General features: G+C 51.6%; 5 protein-coding genes across 5 annotated transcripts; 3 read left to right on the forward strand and 2 right to left on the reverse strand.

Annotated features, from left to right (window-relative positions):
- Nucleotides 1-499: 499 nt before the first annotated feature.
- Nucleotides 500-842, forward strand: SPSK_10070 (uncharacterized protein; the record flags this gene model as incomplete). Its single annotated transcript, XM_016736628.1, has 2 exons — nt 500-723; nt 815-842. The coding sequence occupies 2 exons, from the start codon at nt 500-502 to the stop codon at nt 840-842; spliced, it is 252 nt and encodes an 83-aa protein (XP_016588728.1).
- A 1643-nt stretch (nt 843-2485) lies between these two features.
- Nucleotides 2486-4191, reverse strand: SPSK_08998 (Major Facilitator Superfamily protein; the record flags this gene model as incomplete). The annotated part of the gene is made up of 3 exons (XM_016735579.1): nt 2486-3708; nt 3775-3877; nt 3946-4191. The coding sequence occupies 3 exons, from the start codon at nt 4189-4191 to the stop codon at nt 2486-2488; spliced, it is 1572 nt and encodes a 523-aa protein (XP_016588729.1).
- Nucleotides 4192-5031: 840 nt separating this feature from the next.
- Nucleotides 5032-6810, forward strand: SPSK_08944 (zinc finger transcription factor 1; the record flags this gene model as incomplete). The annotated part of the gene is made up of 1 exon (XM_016735528.1): nt 5032-6810. One exon carries the CDS (start codon nt 5032-5034, stop codon nt 6808-6810), a length of 1779 nt encoding a protein of 592 aa, XP_016588730.1.
- Nucleotides 6811-6862: 52 nt separating this feature from the next.
- Nucleotides 6863-7987, reverse strand: SPSK_09463 (D-amino-acid oxidase; the record flags this gene model as incomplete). The annotated part of the gene is made up of 1 exon (XM_016736035.1): nt 6863-7987. One exon carries the CDS (start codon nt 7985-7987, stop codon nt 6863-6865), a length of 1125 nt encoding a protein of 374 aa, XP_016588731.1.
- A 437-nt stretch (nt 7988-8424) lies between these two features.
- On the forward strand, nt 8425-9597 carry SPSK_09429 (isopenicillin-N N-acyltransferase; the record flags this gene model as incomplete). The annotated part of the gene is made up of 2 exons (XM_016736001.1): nt 8425-8460; nt 8530-9597. 2 exons carry the CDS (start codon nt 8425-8427, stop codon nt 9595-9597), a joined length of 1104 nt encoding a protein of 367 aa, XP_016588732.1.
- Between the last annotated feature and the right edge of the window lie 502 nt (nt 9598-10099).

The following is a 10099-nucleotide window of genomic DNA, read 5'->3' on the forward strand; positions in this document are numbered from 1 at the left end:
TACAACTTGTTCCGGGCACGGCCTAGGCCGCGTCTGTTGGACACATTTTTAGCCTTCTGTGCGTTCATAAATTATGCCTCTTTATAGGGGCTAACCTGCCGTAAATATTCTTACCAACTACTACGGCGAGTTGCTGTCGGCTTGGTGAAGCTAGCCCGGCTAAAGACTGGACTGTAACCGCCGTAGAGGACCAGGACGAGATGCTTCGCCTCTTGTTGGTCCATTACGGTTCTACGTCGTGTCAGAGTGTAAGGACTAGCTTTCGTTTTTAAGTGATAATACGTATATTGGCAATTGTCGCCCATGCGTTGTGTTGAAAAGCGACTCTATTGCTGGATATAAATACGGAAGCCTAAAGCACGACTTCTTTATAGATAAGTCTTGGAGTTATTTTCTGCAATCTCGGATCCAATAGTGGTCTCCGAACAAATCCGCCGACGGTTTCTTTTGTTAAGCACTATATTTTACTGTCTCTTCTCCTCTCCAACTCCCTCTCACCATGCAATACTTTAATCTTCTTACTACCGGCGCTGGCCTGTTCGGCACCGGCGTTCTGGCTGCCCCAAGCCCAGCAGTTGACAGCATTTTCCGCCCAGGCGAGTGCTTTTCTGCAGAGACAACTGCGCGCCTCTGCTACACGGCGCCTAAAAATACGCCACAGGACGTCTCGGTTGATGATATTAAGTTCGCCGCGACCTACCTCCGGTCGTACGGCCGTCAGAAGTAAGTTGCGATATTCTATCTTTTATTCTCTTTCTACACACCGGTCCTGCATACCAACACCTTCGTTCTAACTATACCCTTATCAAAATAGGAATGCTCTTGTACTTTTGGAAAAGTAGCGGTGTTATGGTGATGGACGAGGTTGAGTTGACGGGTGATTTATATGTTATAGAGTTTCTTTATAAGTTAATCTTACGTTTTACTTACGTTAATTGCCTCGTAATAGTCGACTTATATATTATAATACTATAAAATTTATATTATTATTATTATTCGCCTTTCTGAGCCAGTCCTGGCTATTGGCGTCTAGTTAGGCAGAACCCTCCTGGGGAAAAAACTACCACAGATCTAAGTGTGTAAACTTTCTAGTTTACGGGAGTGTGTGGTGGTTTAATATAGCCACTTCGGTGGGATAAATAAATAAAACAAATGAACAAAATAATAAAAAATAAGAAAACATAGAAAATAAAAGGAGGGTATTAAACGCCGATGTTAGTAACTGTTCGAGCTTTTTATTAAGTTTACTATTAATGAGTAGAAGTGAAGGGTGGAAGTTACGGTGTTTGTGAGGTGTTGGTAACGTTCGGTCTAGTAGGGGGAGGGTGGAGGTCGGTGTTGTTAGTTGTCCGGTACTCGTTTAAATAAATGTAGTAAAAGGGATAAGAGTGTGAGTAAGTCGGGTGTAACCCTCGGTAGTTTACGTAACGTCTGTCCTTTAAAGGGTTAACGTAGGCCCGGTTACCGTGGGCGTTATCGTAGTACGTATACTGTAAGGGTTTCCGGTACTTCCGGGCCCCGTGACCTTACGTTTAGTATTGTAAGGGTCTGCCAGGAGATATCGCTGCGCAGACACCTAGGATGAATACTTTGGTGAAAAGCTAGTTCCTGAATTAAATAAAAGAATATCGATAAAGAAGGAGAAAGAAAACAAGAAGCGTAAGGCTGGGTAAACAACCCCTTTTTCTGGTCCCACTCGTGGACTTCTGATCAGGGGTCCGGCTCCCCAGCCACCGCACCGCCACATGCCCCGGCCCACAGATGTCTGATCAGAAGTCCGGGAGTCTGGCCACTGGCTTACGCACCGCTTAGCCATCCTCGGGCCCTTGGCCCGTTACACTTAGGAGGAACATACGTACTGTCGAGTTGCGTAGCTGTGAAGTATGCGATACAGCTCCTTAGTATGCTCGCCGCTAACAACTTGACATGCACGAGATCCCAAGAGGTACGGCATATGTATCCGATTTGCGTAGACCTACGTAGCCGTGCAAATAACGTCTTGCAACTGGCATCTCAGTAAGAAACAAGTTTTCGAAGATTGTTCAGTGGGAAAGAAGTACTTGTTTACGCAAGGACAGGACGGGACGATAGTGAGACATATTACCGGTGGACGACAGGCACTGTTTGAAGAAGACCACGGGAGTGAAGGCAGAATAATAACGCTAATTACCCGCTCTAAAGTCGTGTACAGAGACAGAGAGAGTACATAAACATAAAAATAAACAGAAAAACAAATATATAATAAAATGAAATAATCGAACCACCAACAAAGCCAGTCATCGACCGTAGCAAACATCTCAGTTTAAGCGTAGCTGTAATCAAAATCCTCGTTCCCTCCCGTATGCTATTAATATCTGGATGGTTATATTTTTGATAAAATATGTTCAGTCCATAAACGCATAAATAAGTTTCAATACCTCATATATTTAAAAATTAACTTCCATAAATGGGACTCGATTTCTTATTATACTTCATGTCTTATGCGTTAGATTTTATATTGGAACCCTTTGTTTTCATAGTCCGTGTAGTCGGCAAAGCCGGCCTCGTTTACAAGTTCCTCCGATATAGGAAGTGTGGCGCGTCGCACGTTCTGCCGCCACATATATATGCCAAGCAGTATAGTTGAGAAAATTCCAACGCCATAGATCGCACAAAGAGCACGAATGGCAGTGGGGTAGCGCGGCGCCTCAGAGGGGAAAAAGAAGAAGGGCGAGATGATGTTACCAGCGGCATACGCAGTGAACTGGGCTCCGTTGGCAAAAGTGCGCTTGGTGTGCCCAGCAAAATTTGCGGCGACGATGGTCCAGGTCAAGATAATTGCCAGTCCGGTGATGGGGAGCATCCAAGCACAGGCGGCCAGATGCAGCGGTTTGCTTAGTGGGATAGTCAAGATGCCAATGAGACCACCCAACCCGGGCACGTAAGCTAAGGCAGTGACGAGCACCAGCGTGTTTGGCACGTGTGTTGTGATCCAGCCGCCGCTGATGATGGTGATAAACTGAAAGGCACCACCCGGCATTTGGTACAGAACGCTCTTGAGGGCACCATATCCAAAGCTCTTTAGCAACGTAGTCAGAAAGTTGGACACGGCGCCATTGATGAGGCCCAGTGACAGGCCACACACCACAGAAAGGTAGATCTTGGGGTCGCACACAGCCTCGCGCACCTGGTACCAGAGGATGGTGTGGTGCTTTATGCCCGTACGGTTGCTGCGCACACGCCAGACGGCCACGATGGCCTCTTCGTGAGAGAAGAAGAGAGCTTGTTTCGGCGAGGAGGGCATGAAAACGAAGCACACAATACCTGCAACGAAGCTACCGAGACCGACGACCATGAAGATGAGCTGCCAAGGTGTGATGTGCGGGTTGTGCGTATGGCCCAGACCCCAGGAGATGCCGGCACCGATGAGCTGTGAGAGGCCGTTGCACCCGAGCCAAAAGGACATGCGCAGCGGCATTTCCGCTTTGGTCCAGAACATGGCTGTGATTAGCATCCATGCCGACCCGATACCGGCCTCGGCACAACCCAACACAAAGCGTAGCGCCATCATGCCGGCAAAAGTTTTGGCGAGTGTCGTGAGCGAGAGAACGATACCCCACACGGCCACAGAACTGCCAATGAAGCGGCCAATTGAGAATTTCTGTAGACCGATAGACATTGGGTAGGCGCCGAAAAGGTATCCAAAATTGGTGATTGACGCAATCCAGGCTGTTCGTTTGCGGTGTCAGTGAGTGAACCTTGCAATGGCGCAGTCTACGCTGCAGGACGACTTACAGTATTGGTTACCCTTCAGCCCCAAGTCCGTGGTAAGTCCGTACGCGTTGGCATAGTTCAGCGTGCTCTTGTCCAGAAAGCTGAAAAAGTACACGATACACATCTAGACGTGTCAGTATGAGGTAAAAAGTAATATGAGAAACCTCGGACTTTGTTTTGGTTTCATCTCACCATGGGCAGGACAATCAGGTCCAGCTTGAGCAGCACACGCTTGGCGAGGACATCCCGCTCGGCTGGATCCATTCGCAGCGACTCTTCGAACATGTCATAGGCCACATCATGGTGCTGACCGTTATGACCAAGCGGCGACTTTTCAACGCCAGACTGTGTCACGGAGTAGACCTCGCCTAAATTAATGTCTGCGCTCGGTGCAGACGCTGCTTTGTTTGCAGTGTTTGTTTCATTTGGTGAGTGCATGGCTGTTTGAGCTGGGTTGTGTAGATTGGGTGATGGAAATAAAATGAAAGTGATAAAATCCTCATATGTTCCGACAAAGGCGTCACCATACATGAACTGTCCTTTGGGCGCTCCTTTTATGTACATGTGAGCTATCTCCTCGTCTCTACATGCTATTCCGAGTCGGCCAAGTTGCTGCGTCTCCGCATCTTCAATTGCGTCAAAGATAGCTGAGGTATCTTGAATATTGTGGGGCCGGATCGGAAAACTTCTCGTTCCGGTTAGCGTCCGTGGTAGAGTAGGCATTAGTCACTCACCCCGCAAAAGATTAGGTTGGGGTACTGGGGTGGAAAGATAAGGGGGGGCGGGCATGTACAAGAACAGTTGTTTCACTGTCGTCCGAGAGAAATCTCGTTGCCTCAAATTCAAAACTCGTTATTCGCCATGCCACGTGCACCGCGTGTTCTTCAAGCGTGCGGGGAATGGTAAGAAACAAGCCGCTCCAATCCGTGGAAGAGGAACAAGAGCTCGTGACAAGATTTGCAACCACTAACTGATCCGGTATGTAGCCGGTCTCGGAAAATCCGGTGCAGTGGCAACCGGCCACGGTGCTCCGCCTGTGTTTCCCACCGGCGGGAATGTAACTGGTCTGACGATCTGTTACCCGGTGGGTATCGCGTGTTTGCAGTTGATGGTACCGGTCGACGCCGCAACCGTCCGCCACCACTCGCCTCGTCAGCCGGCGATGACGGGCAAGTTGTGACCAGCACAGACGATCTGCCTGGCCCGGACTTGCGGCAGCGCATATTTGGCTTGTTTAAGAATCGTCACCTTGGAATGGAGTTGTGTGGGTGTATCGACATGGATAAATGCGAGTCGGACGGTTGGCTAAAGCGGTCTGCGAACCACCGCGCACTGGTACATGCAATCACGGCCTTGTCCGCACCATACCTGAGCGACAGTGATATGGAACATGTGGATGCAGGACATGGTAATCGTGACTTTATGTCATCAACCTTGCTCCTCCGGCACAGCTTAGCCAAGGCCCGGACGATGTCCTGCCAGACCTCCGACCAGCCACAGGTCATCACCATTCAGATGAATCTGTGTCTTTCGCTTCGCGAGCTTCTGGTCGCATCGTCGATGCGTGCGTGGCTGTACTGTGGACTGGCTATTCGACAGGCGCAGGCTCTACGCATGCGCATGGAATATAACCAGCGTCACGATCTCCAGCAGCAGGAGATCCGTCGGCGTACATTTTGGGCTTGCATCATCATGGATCGTCTTGTTGCCCTCTGCACGTTCCGCACACAGACAATCGACCCTGGTCTTGTTACCATTCATCTTCCCGCCAGCGATGTGGCTTTCGCTTTTGGTCACCACTCTTACGGGCCTCGTCTCGATGAGCTGGGTGCCAGCCCAGGATACAAAACTAGCTCTGGCTCCTTAATCGCTCTCCCGGACGGCCAGCCACTGAATCTGCGATCGTACTGGATCAAGACGACAGTGCTCTGGGGATACATCTTGTCTGACTACGTCGATTACGGCCGCCGCAACTTTACTCTGCCGCCATTGGAAGGTCCCTATGGTGACCACAGCCGCGCAATACAAAATTGGTGTGCTACGCTGCCCGTGGAAATGCGGTGGAGTGAGGCTAATTTGAGGGCGCACCGCTCGCTTGGCCAGGCTGCACTGTTTGCCGAGATGCATATTCTCCTTGCCCATGCCCGATTTCTTGTGCAGCACGAATACCTGCCACAAATACACGAACCTGCGACAGCTACACACCACCGCCCATCTGCTGACATCCCTCTGGTGCCAGGATACGACCGCGCGGGCATCGCTTTTACTCATGTTGATGATCTGGTGATTCAAGTCTGCGTCGACGGTGCCTTTGAGGTAGTAGATCTGATGCGTGTTGTGCAGGCCAACAATGTGCAGTGTACCATTGGCATGGGCGTGGCCTTGGTCACTGCATGCAGTGTTCTTTTATGGGTCGTTGACTGTAGCAGGCAGGCGACCCGTGGTGTACCTTTCGACCACATTGACCATACCCGCGCGGAACAAAGCATTTCGTATCTGTTGTCCGTCTTAGACTCGGGATTTCCGCGGCACTGGCGCCTATCCAAGACGTGGGCATCGTCCATTCGACTGCTAAACCGCTTTTATCAGGCACACTACCACTCCGTGACACAGTCGGAAACGGCAGTAGAGAGTAGCGGCGACATAGACACGGACATCGCGGCGGATAGAAGAGAGGACGACGGAGGTGAGCAGCGGTCTACTATGCTTCAAATTGGCGATGGGCTGCCTGACATTTCCATGATCCCCGATGGGCTATATTACAAGGCACGCCTCATAACCGGTCTGAGCATGGAGATGCCCGACCTCTTGTATCGAAAGTTCCTGCGACAACAGATGCAACCACCGAGGGAGACAAGAACTGAAACAGCTGCAACCTCAGAGGATGCCGCGACCGTGGCGGAAACTATCACCGAGATGCCATCGACAGACGACTCCACCGCCGACTTCTGGCCGCTGGACTTGGACGTTATGCTCGAAGTGGACTTTGCATTTTTGACCAGTTTAGACGTAGACAATGACCCAGCCACGTGGACGACAATCCACGGCGAAAATTAGGACGCAAGGAAGATGAAAATTCAGTTTGTACATTCGTTTGTTTCGGTCAGCGTCACAGCTTTGCTATGCCACCTTGGGTCTCCAGGATCTCGTTTGCAAGCTCAACCACGCCTTCCGCACAACCATACGATCCTTGATATCCCCAACCACCATGCCCATAGTTGTGCACGACCCATCTGTTGTGTCTAGCAAGCAGTTGCTTTTCAACGCGGACGCCGCCTTTGCGGACAGGCCGGAAGCCCACGGCCTGGGCCACGACGTCTAGCGTCATGTTGGCATGCGTCGTTTGGTCGAAGCCTAAGGGCCACATAGCCCGAGCGCGATTGGTTATTCGTTTTGTTAGACTGGTATCGATCTCCGTGTTCCAGCAGCCTGCCTGGTAGCAGCCGCCGACAACGGTCCCCCCACCCGCCGGTCGCTGCATGATATAACACAACTCGTCCGGGCTATCATCGGAGCCAGACGTGACGATCATGGAACCTGGCTCACCTGTGCTGGGGTCAATAAGCTCGTTCTGCACCAGTAGAATTTGGCCCCTGGAGGGTACCACGCGGTCGTCCTGCACCCCACCGAGGGTCGCAGCGCCAAGACCGGTACAATTCACGACAATGGTCCGAGACGAGACCCCGGGCCCGGTCCAGGCGTCATTCAGATGGGCCAGACATTGGCGGCGGAAGTTGACACCGTGTTGCAGACACTGGCCGACCAGCCACTGCAAGTAGAGCGGCACGTTGATGCAAATGGACTGGAAGGTGGCGCCGAAGTCATAGCCGCCCGGGATCTCGGCCGGCTCGAGGGAGCGATATCCGGGCACGACTGTAGCAAACCAGGGGTCTGGAGCCATCAGGGTCTGAAACCACTGGCCAGTGGCGGTATCGCGGTCTTTGTGGCGCCCGAGCAGCTTGACGTCGCGGAAAACAACGCCTGCTTCGGGCACATATTGTGCCAACCGGGCAAATTCGGGCCAGGAGCTTCGTTCCCAGCGGCTGTTGGCGGCATCGGCCATGGGCATAAAGTTGGCACCCGCAAATGCAGAGGCGTAGGTGGCGGGTAGCTGGGCATCGCTGGGTAGATTTTGTGCCACCACGACAATCTGTTTCGTCGGGTAGGCCTTAGCCAACGTCAGCGAAGAGGTGAGCCCGGACACTCCAGCGCCGACGACAACAAAGTCGGCCATAGAAGGGATTGTTGGGTAATGGAGAGCCGTGGAAATTCTGGGAATTATGCATTGAGTTTAGTTTTGCTGTCCTCCTTTTCTTCTATTTCTTTCCCCCCGGAGTTCCTAACTTTCTTATCTTGAAATTCCAATTGCTCTTTATATTTTGACCACTTATTTCTTTACCGCCATAATCGGTTCTGGCTTCCGCTGTACAGATTGTAGCGGGAATATGGTCCTTGCCGAGCTTTTTTGTGACTGGGTTCCACTTCCCGGTCCGTCCTCGGAGGCTAACCAAATATAGTATTATATGTAGCTTGCCAACTTGGCGCGCTAACTACCATGCCCGATAGCTTAGATACGTGATGCCATAAATACCATCCAAAAGTGACTCGGGTTGTTGTCTCCTATGGTGTATGGACCGTCTCATCTTCCTATTTCATTAACGATTTGCTGTCATGCTGGAGATTACCTGTTCAGGCACTCCATATGAGGTGAGCTCACATCATCGACCTGCTTGCAAACTTTTTGTGTGATCGCCATTCTCACTAAGTTACGTCTAGATTGGCCTTCAGCATGGCCGCCAGGCGGTCTCTCTGGTCCATGGCAGCATTGACTTCTACCGCGAGTACTTTGAGCGCAAAAGCAAGTTGAGCTGGGACGCCTCTACTGCAGCAGCTATGCACTTCCAGAAAGTGCTAGACATCCATGTACCGCACCTCGTCGAGGAAATGCGCGGCATAGCTGACGGTGCAGGTGTGCCCTACACTTCGATCCTAGCCATCAATGCCCGGTCGGAGATAGCTATGGGCCTGATGGACGACGGCTGCACGTCGGTAGCCTGGACGACCGACGATTTCAGCGTTGCCGGCCAGAACTGGGACTGGGAGGACCCGCAAAGGGCGCGACTGGTTTTGATGCACATCCGTCCTGCAGCAGACCCCATTCATCCGCGCGTGAACTTGGATCAGGTCACCGAAGCCGGCATTGTCGGCAAGATTGGACTCAACGCTCACGGCGTGGCCGTCTTTCTTAACGCACTTCGCGCACCAGGCGTGAACTACGACGCACTGCCAGCCCATGTGGCTTTGCGGGTGGCCTTGGAAGCACCATCGCGCGCCCAGGCACTGGCGCAGCTCCGCGCGGTAGCCCCAGCGGCAGGAACATCCGTGCACATCATGGTAGCCGACGCGACGGGCGCCATGTCCATAGAGTGCACAGCAGTGGACATGGTCACGCTGAGCGATGTAAATGGGAAACTGGCTCACACAAACCACTTCTTGGCCAAGCACGCGCCCGACGCCCCGACCGGAGCCTCCTATGCTATTTTCCCTGACACGTATGCGCGTCAAGAGCGCATTACGCAGCTACTCGACGGTGACAGTCGCAGTCACCATGAGGCCATTAACGACAGCAGCAGTGCCCTTTCTCTAGTACAGAAATGGCTGGCCGACACCGACGGGTTTCCCGTCTCAATTAACCGTCAGAGTAGTCCGCCGGGCAACGGTAGCACAACATTATTCAGTATTGCCGTCGACCTACATGCCCGCCGAGCCATCGTTATTGACGGGCGGCCGACAAATGGCGGGAAAACGTATTATTTGGACTTAAGTGCTCATAGTAGTACGTAACTGTTACGATTACGGCCCCCACGAGACTAGAAAGAAGACCCAAGGCGGTCAGGACCGGCAAGACGAGGTTAGCACGGGAAACTATAGCTAATGGGGAGGGGAGGCTTAACCAGTGGGGTCAAGACCCCACGACCACAGACGAGCCACAAGGAATAAAATACTAAAATGGGGTTGGATGAGTTTTTCTCGTATAAAGTAGTAGATAAAAAGGAAGTATTAATAAAAACGTTTATATAGTAAAATAAAACGTGTCAGAGGGTCCTAGGGATAGGGGTTCAATAGAGAGAGGATCACGAAGCAAGACAGCCAAAACGTAGGTAGTAGGATGTGCAAAATCTAATCCTTACCCCGCCTCATCGAGAGGAGAGGGCTCGGATGAGCTTATATTGTTATCTGTAGAAACACCGTAAATTCCCCGTTGAATCAACGTATGCCTAAGGCACCCACGTAGAAGGCGCCCTGGTCTTAGAGGTTGGCGGTTAGTTATAAAGGGGAGTGTATT

Source organism: Sporothrix schenckii (assembly GCF_000961545.1).
Source record: "Sporothrix schenckii 1099-18 chromosome Unknown Cont44, whole genome shotgun sequence".
Taxonomy (NCBI): Eukaryota; Fungi; Ascomycota; class Sordariomycetes; order Ophiostomatales; family Ophiostomataceae; genus Sporothrix; species Sporothrix schenckii.